Below are 16,072 nucleotides of genomic sequence, written 5' to 3'. Positions count from 1 at the left end.
GGTTAGCATGCAAGTGGTATATTCTGAAAATCCAATTTATTAGCTTTGCAAGTTTCTAAATGAATATATTATTATGAGGCTCTAGTTGGTGCAGAAAGGTCTAGGCAGCTGAACATGCACAAATAAGTGGTTCCCAAATTCACTGCACAAAAAATAGTACAACTTGATGCGAAAACATTGCTGACAAAATCTATTTCTGGGCTTAAAGGCCATGAATGGTACTAAATGTTATAAAAACATAAATAATGCGTAGTACTCAGAATAATCTTAGAGAGTTTGCGAATAGATGATGATTGTTTGAAAATGAAAGACATGATTTTTGTATGACGTGAAATTTAGCTGTAGCAGAATGATTACATATCATATATGGTCATTTGAAAAGTTCTTTGAGTTCTACATGCAGGTGGTTGGACTAACTGTTTTAGTTTATCTTGTTGGTAATAAGTTTTATATCCTTTCTAAACTTCCAACAATTTTCAACATGATAGTCATGAGGCAGAATAGTTCTTATGACACCTGATACATTGATATTGCTGTTGAGCTTTGCAAGATGCCATGACAGAACCTATCCCACTGACTCGTGCATGACATGTCAAAAGCTTTGTCAGCCAATAACTTCTATTCATGTGAGTGCCTAACTTTTGTTGCTAGGGACTTGCTTTACTTACTTCTTTTCAAGGGGCACTTTGGTCTTGAAATTTTCTGTCCTGTCTTTTCTCTACAACTACAATAGAAATGGAAATTGTCTGAGATGGCTACCCATTGTCAAAGGGAAAGTGGCTGACTTAGAACTTAAACACATAGCCATCCAAGGCAGGACTGATCAAAATGAAGAAAAATCATTCTCTTCTGAAGTTCCAACTGCTGGCTTGGGACTGTTGTAAGGCCCATGAAAATGTTTTTTTTTTCTTTATGAGGGAGGGAGATCATTGGTGGTGTATTCTATGAAATGAATCAGACGAGGATGACAGTGCGCAATGATGAAACGAAAGGAATGTGCCAGATGAGGAAGACCGAGTGCCATACTAAAACAAACAAATGGGTTATCACCACTCGGCGAATGAGCGACATTCTCACATTGCAAGTTTATGTTGATGTTCATTGTTATTGACTGGGTAAACAAGAGCGACTGTTCATCTCACCTAGGATTGGCATTTGGTCAGAATTGTGGGCGAGGGTAATGGATTGTGATGGCTTACTCATCAACATTACCAGCAGCTGAAAATTTGTTTCCAAATGATCAACTTGGGTTAATAGGGGGCAAGGCCTATGCAACATGATCGGTTCATTCATTAGAGGAACTAACAAAAAAACCCCGTGAATGGATTATGTCAGCTCATTGGAAACAGGAAGATAAATAATTTTATGGCAATGCATCAGTTGATGAGAAATTTGTGTGGCCATCTTAGACTTTTTTGAGTTGTTGGTTGATAAAATCTAGTGTCTGCGTTAGTCAGGTCATTGTATTATGGAGTGCCATTATAACATAAAACACAAGAGGGGAGATGGAAAGTGGCCATTTGTACAGGTGGCTGTCTCATGACAGGTTGACTGTATTCAGGTGACCTTTTCAAAACAATAAAAAAAATAGTAACATTTTTAAACGAATGTCACTTGTGTACTTGCTTTTGGAATGGCACCCATGTTCTGGTGTTGGGCAGTGTCTAATGATTGTCTTCATGTGTCTCTTTCACCACAAATTACATTTTTTTTACTTTGACAAATTGTCGCAGTGCAGGCCATTTAGTCTAAAAAAAAGAGCTGGTTTCATTAGCGCGGACTGACCAGTGGAAGTTCTAACATTTTGCTCTTAGGACCCTCGTCTAGTCTCCGGAGATGATACTTCTGAGCGTTAACCAAAACGTTGTGGAGAGAAAATGTGTCGTCCTGAATCACACTCTCGGCCTCACTCCATTCTCTGTACATCTGTTCCCGGCTCAAATCTCCCCCTCCCCCCACCCGTGGGGACTCTTCCCTAGGGCTGTCTTTAGTATCCGTGAAGGCGGCTCTCGGTGAGGTGATGTAGTTCATGTAGGCCACTTCTGAGTGTCGTTGTTCGCCAATGGGGTTCTGTGGGCCGCGGTCGGACCCTCTCAAAGACTTGATGTTAGCACTGTGGCTTCGCTGCTTGCGGTGAATTATTTTGTTGTTATTGGTGTCTGGTTTGACACCAACAAATGTCTGTAGGTTCTTGTTCATGTTGGGAACCTCGGGAATCTGCAGATGAAAAAAACAAATAGAATTCAACATTCTCTCTGGTATACATATTTTTTTCCTCAGTTGCCAGGAGATGTACATTGTGTATCAAAATTTCTACTCTGTGACCAAAAAAAAAAATATATACAATGTTGCCTATTTATAATTCATTTAATTTTTGTTCCCAAATGCTTCAAATTTGAATATGCTGAGAGTTGTGTTGTGTATATATCTTACTCTAAAAGTATTTTTAAAATACAGTCCAGTCCATTTATAACAGCCTCTGTTATTACTGGAACTTGGACATAATAGTGATAAATCAAATCCCCGTTTTTTTTCTCTATTAGTGTAAGTTATATGAACCTCGTTATAACATTAACAGGGTTCAATTTGTACAGACTCGGATATAACAGTGATCGTCCAGTGCTTGAACTTGCTTTCAATCTGTCAAATTATTAAAATTTGTCTTAACCAAGATATTTCACGTGTTTGTATGATCGCTTGCGTAAACACAAACTTTCAAACACATATCCCCCCCCCCCCCCAAGTGTTGGGGTCACTGATCGATTCTGTCTCAGTGTCAGCAAAACAGCCCACCGGAAAAGGATCTGCAGTAATCGAATATATATAGTAAGCTGAAGGTGCAATGGTACTGGTAGTTTCCCTTGGTAATGGTTATAACACGACTCACTTAAAACTGCTGGTCCCGTCTGTCCTTGTTATATCCAAGTTTGACTGTATATGAAAATTGAATTAGTGTTTGACTTGGCTATTCATTGTGAGTAAAAATAAAAACACATCAGCTTTCCTTTTTTTCTCTTGTGACAAAGATGATCTATGTGATGACCTTCTATCATTCTTGTACTGATGTTTGTCATTTCTCTTGTTTTCATCAGTTCAGGTATACTTTTGGACTGACGGGAGCTGAAGTACCTGGCCTGACTGAAACTTTTGTGTGATCATTCTTTTGACCGTCGGGTTCTTCCACAATGGTCATGTGACATTGACGATAACAAGCCATAGCCTGGTTTGTTATTTTGTTGAGAAAAAAAGGCGTTAATGTTTTCAATCCATTGATTATAGTTCCCTTAGGGTTAAAAAGAAAAATTCTGTACGAAGTAAAGAGAAATAAGTTCTGGTCTTTCTGTTGTGAAAATTTGGGTATTTCGGAGTGACGACACCCCCTTTACTGTTGTGGAAGGAGCGAGAAAAGGACACGAAGACAGAACTGTACACCTGAGAGGATTCGCAATCATCTTGTATATTTTCTGTCCACCACCATGGGTATTATTGTAACCCGTATCGCGGATTTCTGGCGACACCCAGGCCCTGAGCAGACGGACACGTCACATGACCTGTACAAGGTCTTCCTGAAGGAGGTTATAGCAGCTGTGGACAAGGTATGTTCAATCAAAATGGAGAGCCGGTAGAAAGAAAATAGTTCCCAAAAATGCAGAAATTTATTTTATTAAGACATTAAGTGCTTCGATGTTTTCGTAAATTTAACCCTACACATCTGCGCTGGGACCTAGGCTGTGGTTGTTAGGTTCGCTGCATCATTGTGATGGCCTGATTTCTGAAGGGGGATCCTTGTCTGTAACAAATCCCTCTGTTTTAAGCCCCTGCTTGTGGATGGTTGGAGGGCGCCACTGGCAGGTCCTGCTTCTCTACTTTTCCTCTGTTGTTTCTGTCTGTCTGTATCCCAGCACTAAATGAGTATTATTATGTGACATGTCGATGTGCTTCTCTTTACTCAAACAAAACAAACAAAAGCCCATACTTACCAGTTGTTAATTCAGAAAAGAAAATGTAAGGTTAACCTGTTTGTGGTTAAAGCCTTATAAGTGTAATAAGATAAGTAAATGTGTGAAAGAAAGGTGGGGGGAAAAGACAAATTTGCTGACCCTTCTAGAGAGATATTTTCTTGAACATCGTGTTGATGTCGTTCTCTTAACTCAAACCAAGCAGACAACAACACTGACTTCTTTCCCACCAACATTCACTTCAGGGAAACTGTGAGGCCCTGGATGTCCTACAGGAGGAGGCTCAGATCAACTGTTGGGGGAGCATCGAGTCCCTACAGACTGTGCCACCGTTGTTGTGTCGAGCTGCGGCCAAGGGACGCAAGCAGGTCATCAAGTAAGTTGCTAAAACTTCATCGAGTAAGTTGCTAACATGTCATTCAGTAAGTAGCTAACACATCATTGAGTCAATATCAACCCAAAGAATGTTGAATGTTCAATTTTCTGAAATCAAACAGTGTAACCGCATCATGTTGGGGAAACAGTGAGATGGCAGACAGAAAATAAAATGATAGAGGAGTCAGAAGGATGAATGTCCACCCAGTTGCATCATTCAGCCATACAGGATATGGAAGAAGAAGCAGACATTTTCAATCAAAAGGTTTTCAGTCAAGAGTTGCACTTTGTCATAAAAGAACTGTACATGTAGAGAGAAAAGTGATCAGTTCAGGCATAGAAAAAGTTAATAAAAATTGCATTTTTAAAAGAAAAGTCGGTCAAAAAAAGAATCAAATCGTCTGGCGCCTCTAAATTGGATTCATTATGGTATCTCTGTGCTTGTGGTCCTGCCCAGGTATCTTCTTGAGCTGGGTGTGAACGCGGATGAGACGGACACATCTGGCATGACCCCGTTACATCACGCGTGTCGCGGGAAAAGAACCGACTGCATGCGGCTGTTACTCTCCAAGGCCAGAGAGATTGACCGACGGGATGTGTGGGGGAGGACTCCGCTCATAAAGGCACTGGTCTACCGGGGCTTAGAGGCTGCTGAGGTAATGGATGGGTTCTTTATGGTTTATTTTGCCGGGACTGTTTGTAAACGCCGACTTCTTTTACTTTTATTTTTTAAAACTTTTTAACCCAGTTCACCCTGCGTTGCCACAGCAGTACTGTACAGTTTTGTCCACCCTGGCTTGCTGCAAGCCACAGGAAAAATCTGTCTGTACTCGACACACTAAACTTAGACACGTATTGTGCCCGCATTTTGAGGTGATAAAACAACAAAACTAACTCGTACTTGACGAAAAACTGGATTGAAACAGGCTTGCAAAAGTTTTTACAAGCTACAAGCGATTTATTATTTTCAATAGAAACCTTGAAAAGTGGTTCGGACTCGATTTTGTGAACTGGTATTTTGATACGACTTTTCTCGTAGCTCGGTGGACGGAAGCGCGCGGCAGCTATGAATAATCTCGTAGCTCGGTGGACGGAAGCGCGCAGCAGCTATGAATAATCTCGTAGCTCGGTGGACGGAAGCGCGCGGCAGCTATGAATAATCTCGTAGCTCGGGTACAATGGGTTAATGCTAGCTATTGTAATTGGAAGAAGAATGCTGCAAGGTCTGTTGTATGTCTTCTTTTTAATGGCAGCTTTCAGCTTTTAAAATATGCTAACATTGTCTTGCTTCTAGTAAATGTAGATCTACAGCTAACCAGGCTGAATGGGTTTTCCACACATTATTGAAACCAGGACTATAGATATTTGTTTATTGGGTACTCGATAGTTGTTGTGGGGCACGTATTTTGAAAGTCATGCATTCTATTTATATGTATGGGAACTTTGTACCTATTTATTTTGGAAAAGCTAGTTCTAAAGCCAAGAACAAATGTTAGGCATCGTGGTGAATCAGGCGCTCGTCAAAATAATCAAAGTGAAGAAACTTGCATTTTTCCGCAGTTTGTGAATTTTTATCAAATTTTTGTTTTTGGGCTCAACACCTTTTATGGTCATTAAAGAACTCATTTTTGTGTGGATTTTACTGAAAAACGTTGATTAAAGGCACAAAAGATGTGAATTTTCAGTTACCACGGACTCTTAAGCTAAGGAAATAACTAATCTTTGGCGGCCATTTTCTCATTAATTTTACCCCTGAAAACAGGTGACCCCCACCTTCATTCTCAAATATCTCGACTTGTATTTAAGATAAACGGATATTTTTTCATCCAATCAAAGACAAGTGAACTAGCTTTAAGATGATACCAATAACTCTACATGCCCAAAAATTGACGAGAGCCTGATTCCACCACACTGCCTCACAAATTATTCTTCACTTCACAGGCACCATCACCTATTTTTTAAAAACCTCCAGTAACAACTGAGCAATAATGAAGACTACGTTCTTGATTTTGTCATTGAAACTTCAGTGTCTCACAAATTTCTATTACTTGTTTTTTTCTGTTTTTCTAATGTTGTGTTTTATTTTGTTGAAGTTAATCTTGACAATGGTGAATTCGTTTCATACTACAGCTGCTTTTAGAGAAAGGAGCCAACCCAAACGCTGTGGACATCTACGGCATGACGCCAGTGACAACTGCCATTGACTACAACCTGACCGACATTCTCAGGACTCTGGTCAGTTGGTTTGTTTGTCTACTGTCTGCTAAAGAAACACATCAAGGACACTATAAATGGGTGGCCTGAAGTTAAAGATCTTATAGTTCAAACCAAAACCACATTGTTGCTCTCTTGTTAGAGAAATGCTTTTCTCAATTTGGCTTTGCTTTTCAGGGCAAGCAAAGCAAAAAAAACATCTTTTAAATTCTATTATTAATTTTTGTGTGTGGAGCAGTGACAATACAAATAAGATATTTCGAGTGGGTAGTTGGTGGATGCTCTAGTGTGGTTTGCTCCATCTTTCCTATTAAAAATCTATCTTCTTCGTCTCCCCTCCTTCTGTTTTGTGTTTGTTACTCTCTAGTAACTCCTCATCTTCATCACTTATATGACCTTATTGTGTTGCAAGTGCTGTAAAACTCATACTAAAACTCAACTAAAGGCATTTCGACAAGTGTAAACTGTTTTTCAGCTTGTGTGTACACATCTCTGCTTCAACTACAACAGCAACAACTACAATTGCCTCAGTATCTTTCTCTGTAGAGTCACAGACAAATCCACTACAGCTTTGAACTGTGGGAATAATCTCTTTTGCACCCAGAGTCCATTGGCTTTGTGGTCATTAAGCTCTCTCTCTCTCTCTCTTTCTCTCTCTCTCTCTCTCTCTCTCTCTCTCTCTCTCTCTCTCTCTCTCTCTTTTCATTGACTGTCGTTTTTTTACTCCCTGTTTTGTTAGTTTCCAGTGAGCTCAGGCTTTCAATAAAGTAAAAAGTATATCTGATACAAAATTAAGATGGATCGTCATTAGGGTGTGTACTCTAGCAAGACACAATAAATCTAGCTTGAAAAGGGCAGTGCGGAATTGTGATTAATTGTACGCATATGGGCCAAGACGCGGTGGAATCAGACACTGGTCAATTTTTGAGCATCTGGGGTTATCCCTATCATCTTAAAGCGTGTTCATTTGTCTTGCTTTTGGTGACAAAAATACCCATCTAACTTGATTGGAAGTGGAGAAATTTGCGATTGAATGAGGTGGGGGTCGCTTGTCAGTGGTAAAATCTGCAAGAAAATGGTTGCCAAAGTTTGGTGACTTCCAAAGCTTGAGTGTCCTTAGAAACTGCAAATTTACATTTTTGTGCTTTTGATCAATGTTGTCAGGAAAATCTCCGCAGTTTTTTTTTAATGGACCAAAAAGGCGTTGAACCAAAGAAAAGAAAAAAATAATTGCCCAACGGCCAGAAAAATGACGGTCTTTTTTATTTCGTTGTTGTGATGAGCGCCTGATTTCATCACGGTGCCTCACATATATTAATGTATGAGTGCTTTTTCAAAGAATCAAATAGAGATCAATAGTATGTGAAATTTTAGTCTGTGTTCCTTTTTTTTTTCCGGTATTTGTTACATTTTTGATAAATATTTTGTTGTTGTCCTCCCTTTAGGTGAGTCACGGTGCGGATGTGAACCAGGTGAACCAGCACTCCTTCCGCTGGTCAGGGCCGCCCCTCTACCTGGCTATCAACAACCAAAACACGGACATGGTCAATGAGCTGCTGCGTCTAGGGGCCACCACTGTGCCGCGACTCCAGGACTACACAACTACCCGCCCTAGTGGGGGGCTCTCCTGGAGCTACCTCCAGTTCACCGGCGGCACCACCAACCATCACGTGGGTCTGACCCCCACCCTCACACACAGCAACGCCGTCTCCATGGCGATGGCCGAGCTGATGAAGCGTGGCCACGAGCACATCGACAACGATTGTCAGGGCATGGAGATCCTGATGGCCCTCCTGTCGGCCCACGGCCACCCTCTAGGGCCGTCCCCGGATGTCCTGGTGCGGGTTCTCATCAACTCCCGGCCCAGCGACTTCTCCATGCTGCTTCACAAGCTACAGGTGTGCTCTAGCAGCTGTCAGGACGGAATGGTTGGCTTAGGACAGACTGACCGGGGAGGAGATGCGACCTCCGCAGGGTTAAGGTTACAGCGACAACAACAGCAAGCCCAAGAGATTCCAAACCAGCAAGCCATCGGTAATAACAATAACAACAATAACGATGAGGACGATGACAGTGGCAACAACAGCAGCAACAACAGCAGCAACAACAGCAGCAACAGCTCGAAGAAGAAGATTCACCGTCGCGTGACCTCTCTCCAGAACCAGGCTCGCCGTGTGGTGAGAAAGTCAGTCATGCGGTCGGGCCGTAACGTTGTCTGGGCAACCAAGAGACTGCAGTGCCCCCCTGCCCTCAAAAGCCTGATTCTTCTCCGAGACATAGACCGGGCGTACTCACCTCCATCACCTCGCTTTACTAAACCCTTCATGCCTCCTGCCTCTTCCTGAATGGAGTGAAATTTGATGAAAGCAAAGTATAGCCTTCTTCGTCTTTGGGTATCACAAGGATTACCACCTAATACTTCCTGTTTCTTTAGGGCATAGCTGCAATTTCATTGTGACCCCAGATGTTGTACACTAGGTCGAGCAATGTGAAATGGGGTTGGCCGGTGGGGGAAGGGGGGGGGGGGTAGACTTTATGTCTACCTGAAATTTTTCTTCTTTTCCCTTCCCCCAAACCTACCAACCAACTTGTGTGAAACAACTCTCAGCAACTTTTTTGTACTGTGACCATCCTCGGAGCTGTTGTAACCAGAGTGGCTGTATTTTACACATTTTTTTCCTCGCAATTTTTTCTAGTTCCAATCGGATTTTCTTTCTCTGTGTGCCATGTCATGATGCCAAATGGTTTTGTTGTGCGGAGTCTTGGGTTATTATTCTCACATGATAATATAGATGGAGCGACATAGATCAGGACTTGGAGGAATCAGGACAAGTATTTATTGAATCAAATGTTATTTTTTTATACAGAGCTATACTATATTGTGGTGGTTGATCTACTCAGATAATTCTTGTTAAATGATGAAAAGGGTTCTCACACTGTAATTTTCTATTTTCGTCATTCTTTTTAAAAAAAAGTTCTGCTTTTCTATCAGCACACTTTATGCAGTCGTTTTATGCATATTAGTTTAACTTTGTCAAGGCTGCTCAGGTCAACTGTGCAGAGCTTTTAATATTTTCACTGTTTTCAAGGGCAATAGTAGCTCCAGTCAGCTGGTCAGAAGTTTTGGTTGAGAATTTTTGCCTTCTTCCATTTTACTCAGCCTGATGGATTGACGGAAAAGGCAGCTAATACTGCTGTCCTTGTGACTTGCTCTTTGTTTAATGGGGCGTTAAAAGGTCTAGAGGTGTATGTTTAAAGCTCATAGAAACTTCGGCTTATTATGCAAAATTTCAAAACTTATGAACTCTTTGATAATAATAATTGAATTTTCTTCCTATGTGTAGACCTACAGCAGTAAAAAATTTCATTGACTTTCAGCCGTGCTGTAGTTGGGATTGCTGGGAAAAAGATTCTTGTCAAAAGTTTTCAATGTGTATAAATTTTGTATTTAGAATATAATCAGTCTTTTTATAATAATTGGACTTGTTGACAAGTCACTGTGAAATATGTGTGCAAATGTTATTGATCTAATTATTATTAATCAGTGCTTTCCATTTATTTATTTTGAATTCTTTCAAGCCATCAAAGACAAGGTTATTTGTGCAGAATAGTTTTTAAAAAAACCTCTTCTCTAGAGAGGAGCGCTGTTTTCCATACTGCATCATATTTGTAAGGAAGACCTAAAGTGCGTTATTGTTCAAACAGCAGGGTATCTTCCAGCCTATAGATATACTGCTTAATGAATGATAATTTCTTACATTTTCCCACAATTTATATCTTTCCTTAATGCATTACGTGGTGTGTTTCTTCGAGTACAAGTAGTATTGCTCCCTGAATTGCATTGTGGGACACATGTCTCTGCTCTACCGTCATTTTTAAAAGTACAGTATAGGCGTAGGTTATTTTTTAAAACAATTTTACAGGAGAGCCAAAAACCTTGTTACCAAGAAAACAAACTCTGTGCAAACATCCCAGGTCAACATTTTTAAGAATACAATTTTGATAATTACTTCCTTGTTATCTTAAAAGCAAATGCTGTATTTTTGGTGGCAATATTGTTTTTTGGCGCTCCTGTAAAATTGTAAAAACTCCATGCACTGTACTTTACAAAATGACGGCAGTGCTGTACAAGCAAGGCATAGGGGAAGGAGACTGTTCTTTTGGTTTTGTTGCACATAAGTAAGGTGCACATTACTATTGTTTAAGTAAGTTATTTTATGGTACTTGCAACACAGGTCATATGAGTGCTGAAGATTAGAGATGTTACAAGAGAGAAACAGACGCAGAAAAGAAGGAGGGGAGATAAGTAAGATAGATGGGGTTTTTTTTTAAAAGGAAAGCAGGAGTTAAGGAGTTGTCCTAGTACTTTGGTATTTACAAATCGCTGTAGACAAAATTTGTAGTTGCACTGAACTCTACTGTACAAAGTACAGTTGAAATTGTTTGAGATGGCCACACATTGTCGAGGAGAATGTCTTGGAAATCTTGGAGAGTGTGTTTTTAATCTATATATATTATATTTGTGGAAGTTCGTCACTTCGGTCGCTTAAAACTTCCGAACAACTTAACTTTCGAATTTGAACAAATTATCGGGGGTTCAGAAACATTTAAAGGGTGCACAGTTATATTAAGGCGTCTGAAGTCACTGTAGTTTAATTTTCAGTTTTTCATTAGTTTTGTTTAGATCTAATCTTTGGAAAGTCCGTCTTCTAAGACACCATTGTAAACAAGTAAGGCTTCCATTCACAAGCATAGCGCAATGACCCACTATGACTTGATAATCGATTCTTTTGAGTCCGTTCATCAAAAGGGGGTACCCAGCTAGTTATAATATAATTTGTACAGGTGATTGCCATGGACAAGTGGCCATTGGAGCATGTTCGACTGTACCATATTTTTTTCCACTTGTAGTTATAGTGTATTCTACTGTACAAAACACTTTCTGTCTCTATAAAACTTGCAATACCTTGTATCAGTTTTGTCATTGCATGTTTAGTTAGATCTGTGTATGGTTATGATAGACCAAGATTTACATCAGATTAAATTCTTTGGATATTTCTTTATTGAATAACCCTTTGAAGCAGACTTGAGGGTCGTTAAAACAGAAAATTATGTTTGTGTCAGTGATTGCTGAAGATAAGTACAGTTGAAATTCCTTCATTCATTCCCTGTGTTTATAATAGACTGTATTGGAATTTTTTTCTTCACAACTTGATTGTGTGCTGTCTAAGTAGAGACTAAATATAATTGATGGAAATTTTAATGCTTTTTAAAAATATTTCTAGCACAGTACAGTAAGCCTTTCCAAGCTAAGTGAATTTTGATTTTTGGCCTCTGAAAAAGTACTTCTAAGCAAACAAAAGCTTTTTCAGAAGCTGTTGAACAAAACCGTTTCCAAAGCAAAACATATATATGCTTTCATTTCAAAACTAATTTATAAAAGTATTCTTTTTCTGTTTTTTCTTGCAGGGGCTACAAAAGTTACTAGCAACCCTTCCTCTGGAGTTTCTTAGTTGTATGCACAAATTGTAGTGTAATGTGATGTTTGCATCTCATCATGAAACATCAAAAGATTATTTTCTTCACAGCAATGTAATCAGTTTCTTAGCTGCTCTTTGGTGGAGTTGTTGCCTAATGCAAAGTCAAATTGTTTTGCTTTTATTACCTTTTGATTTTGGATGCAAAAAGTTACCTGTTGGTCCTTATACATGTCATATACCTTCACATATCCCAATTAGTCATTTTGGGCAAATATTATACATGTGAGGGAGCATGGTGAAATCAGGCGCTCGTCAAAGTAATGAAACTGAAGAAAATGGCATTTTTCCGCCGGTTTGGCAATTTTTATCAGATTTTTGTTTCTTGGCGTAACACCTTTTCTGTCCATTTAAAAACATATTTCTGTATGGATTTTACTGAAAAACATTGATAAAAGGTTAAAAAATGTAGATTTTCAGTTTCTAAAGATTCTGAAGCTATGGAGCCCACCAAACTTTGGCGGCCATTTTCTCGCTACTTTTAAATTTGAAACTGCGACAACCCCCACTTGCTTCAATCATGAGTATCTGGACTTCTATTTAAGATAAATTGATTTTTTTAAAATGGAAAAGAAGAAAAATGAACAAGCTTTAAGATAATACCAATACCTCCACATGTCTTAAAGTTGATGAGCGCCTGATTCCAATGCATTGTTACACATATTATCAACCCTTGATAGCAAAATTAATTGTCTCAATTGCATGATTTATTAGATAATGCAACGTGAATAAATTTGATTATACTTCACTGAATGTTACAGTACGTTCTACCTCAACGCATAGTGCTTTTATGTGAACCCGTTCAAAGGGGGGAAGAGATGCAATCATCTAATTTTCCTGATAATTTAGTGATTACTTTAACCTCCCTTGAGGTGGCTTTCACCCATAATGCAATGAAACGTAAATGTTTTATAAAGTATTCCCTGATTGCAGATGACCTCTCCTGACTGCCTGACATCTGTTGCGTGGATAAATCAGACGTCTTGAGAGACCCGCTCTCTAGTGATTCGCTGAACAAGTACATTATAAGCTCTATGTGTGCATAAATCTTATAAAAAGGCCTGTTGAGTGTTCTGTAGTATTCATGCGTGTTGCACATTATCATAGAGTGAGATTTCTTCTCTCTAAGGGTGGAGTCTTTTTAAAAAAAAAAAAAAAGTGTTTTACGGTGCTCGCAACTGCCTAAGGTCATATGAGCATGCAAGGACACATTAAGCATTTTCTGTTTTGTAGGAATCAATTTTGAATTTTGTGCCTGGGTGGCGGCTCCTACTCTTACTGATTTTAGGACCACTAAGGAATCTTTAATGTGTGCAACTTGCACAAAATACCCCCCCCCTCCCCCCAGGGCAGTACCACTGACTGAAGTGTCTTTAGGCCATTTCCAAAGGGGGGATATTAATATGTTCTTATGCACAGTAGAATTGTAAATGGGCTGATTTGTCAATGTCATGCTCATACTGTGCCGGAACAACAAAGGGGGAACTACTGCTTTTTCTTTCCTCATCTTTACTACCATAATTTTTCCTCTATTTCTTTTTTATATGTCTGTCACTCTATTGTGAACTGCTATTTCCAGGGTGCCTTGATAGTCGGAGCAGACTTTGTGCTGTTGAGGCTAGAAAGGTGAGCAGAGTAAGCCTGATTCCCTGTTTGGACTTCTCTGTTGACATCCATCCCTTGGCACTCATAATATGACCTTATGCAGTTGCGACCGCCGTGAAACCTTACTAAAACTAAACCCAATACCTCCAAGATTTTTTCGCCCTTATTCAAGAAGGCTAGGTGTTAGATCTTACTTACCCTAAGATCAGGGATGTGGCTGAGAGACTGCAGTAGGAAGGAGCCAATTGGTAGCAGTAGAAAGGCTGCAGAAAGAGCCAGGAGCCTGGAGGAGGATGTAAGGGAGGGACAGAGGTAGGGCAGAAAGTGGAGACGAAAGCAGACGACACAATTTGATTAGAGAGCAGGAAAGAAGGTGAAAGGCGAAAGAAGACTTTTTTTAGAGAAGATTTTCCATTGCTTTGTTATCATGATACACGCGATAAAGGATATTCTGAAGATTTCCCATTGTCAAGCTTTACCTATGAGCCCGTTTCATGGATCGAAACGTACGTTTAGAGGACGTGACTACGCATTGATGTGTATAAATTATATGAAAAGAACCCCGTCATATGACGAAAATGTGTCTTTGAGGGGAGCCTGCCTCTGTATGGCGTGCATTTTGGCGGAGACTACTGTACAAATTTTAAACAATACTTTTAACATTTAGAAAAAAATAAGAAGAAAAAGTGAGAAAGCTTGAGTGTTTACATTAAAAACTACCAAAGCCAACATATTCAGTTGCAATTTTCTCAATACAACAATAATGGCACTTAAGATGATTTAGCTTTCGTGGGTTGGTATACTATTTACATGACAAGCTTCTGTTGCTAGTGTAATAGAGGCTTTTGTCTTAACACGTGTGTTCAAATGTTTTAAGCATTTTCAAGTTTCGAAACTTGTTTGTTGTTTATGATTGTTAATGGATTGTTCAAGGGAATGAAAACAGATATATCAAAGGGTTTGGTGCACGTATTGCATTTGAATCTCAGCATGTGATCGTAAGGACTGATTGACGTTCTGCACTTTGGAGCATTACTTTGCACTCCTTCAGATTTTGCACATTTTATGTTTTCACATCTATGCCCTTCACTTTCATCTTGAGACATTGTCATGGTCATAACATAATTGTCTAAGCCATTTTTTGGTCGTTTTTGAGAAAATATAAACTGAAACCCTGTTCACCTAAGACCACCTTTTAAATTGAGCCGATTGGAAAATGTTTCAAATTGAATTTTAGCACTTGAAATGACTAAAACAATAATTGTGTTTATTAAAGTTATAACTGTGACGACATGGCCTTGAACCCCAACTTCCATTAGCTGTGATGTTGTAAATCTTACAGATCTTTTAATATAATAAGAGTGGTTTTCCAAAACTAAATAAGTCGATTTTTCGAATTTTGGTGAAACACCTGTCTCATCATTGGCTAAACGAGAGACACAGCCATATTCTAGATACCGGTAAGTGAAAAAAAAAATTGAAATTGGTCATTCGGTACTAAATTATTGTTCAAGAGAATGGAAACAGATATCATGGGTACCAGGGGTGGAAAGTTGACCCCAAGAAGAGAAACTAATATACCTGGCATTAAATTTAACTGACTTAAAAAGAGTTTTGGAAAACCATGCTTCATATACATGCAATGAAATACAGTGTTGTTGAGACACCCAGCCCCTGCCTACTTTTTTTTTCATTGTTTTTTTCTAAACCACTCAAATGAAAAATGTGAGGCATTGTCGTGAAATCAGGCGCTCGTCAAAATAATGAAATCGAAGAAAACGGCATTTTTCCTGCGGATTGGCAATTTTTATGGGGGTTTTTTCTTGGGGGGGGTCCAAACACCTTTTATGTCTGATTTCACGAGAATGCCTCCTATATTTCATTACAGTAACAGTTGTGCGTAGGTGGTTGGCAGGTGCTCTGGTGTGATTTGCTTCTTCTTTCCTATCGTCCTTATTCCCCCTTCTTCTTTTTTATGTTTGTTACTCTCTTGTAAAACCTCTAATCTTCTGGCACTCATATGACCTTATGCAGTTGGGAGCGCCGTAAAACGTCTACTAAAACTAAACAGAGTTGTGCACTGACCTCATACTGTAGCAGGCCGCCGACCAGACTGTTGAGCATGGCCTGAGTGACCTCCGCTTTCTCCCTGTCGGCCAGTTCCTCCAGCAGCCTTTGCTGGCCGTGTTGTACCTGGTGCATGCGCACAACACAAAGTCATGACGTCATTTTACCGGTTATTTTGTCTGTGTGTCTGTCTGTCTGTCTGTCTGTCTGTCTGTCTGTCAGCCTCTCTCCCCCCTCTCTCTTTCTCTCTCTCTCTCTCTCTCTCTCTCTTTCTCTCTCCCTCTCTTTCTCTCTCTTTCTCACTGCCCCCCCCCC

General features: G+C 39.7%; 2 protein-coding genes across 4 annotated transcripts in view; one reads left to right on the top strand and one right to left on the bottom strand.

Annotated features, from left to right (window-relative positions):
* LOC101863224 (ankyrin repeat, PH and SEC7 domain containing protein secG) overlaps positions 1-9,063 on the top strand; it is a 23,922-nt gene extending 14,859 nt beyond the window's left edge. For all 3 annotated transcript variants that reach the window (XM_035973273.1, XM_035973274.1, XM_035973272.1), the window contains exons 2-6: positions 3,093-3,596; positions 4,205-4,335; positions 4,792-4,990; positions 6,465-6,569; positions 7,994-9,063. In XM_035973273.1, coding sequence (XP_035829166.1) covers positions 3,477-3,596; positions 4,205-4,335; positions 4,792-4,990; positions 6,465-6,569; positions 7,994-8,893 — 1,455 coding nt within the window. In that variant the 5' untranslated portion in view covers positions 3,093-3,476 and the 3' untranslated portion in view covers positions 8,894-9,063. The remainder of the gene's footprint in view (positions 1-3,092; positions 3,597-4,204; positions 4,336-4,791; positions 4,991-6,464; positions 6,570-7,993) is intronic.
* Positions 899-16,072, bottom strand: part of LOC101864429 — a gene marked incomplete at its 5' end in the record, with an annotated part of 65,125 nt that continues 49,951 nt past the window's right edge. Inside the window, 2 exon segments of the mRNA XM_013089964.2 lie at positions 899-2,217; positions 15,776-15,883. Of these exon segments, the coding sequence (XP_012945418.1) occupies positions 1,771-2,217; positions 15,776-15,883 (555 nt within the window).

This window comes from Aplysia californica, unplaced genomic scaffold (genome assembly GCF_000002075.1).
Source record: "Aplysia californica isolate F4 #8 unplaced genomic scaffold, AplCal3.0 scaffold01093, whole genome shotgun sequence".
NCBI classification, from domain to species: Eukaryota; Metazoa; Mollusca; class Gastropoda; order Aplysiida; family Aplysiidae; genus Aplysia; species Aplysia californica.
Note: the sequence above shows the minus strand (reverse complement) of the source record. Positions and strands in the feature narration are given on the sequence as shown.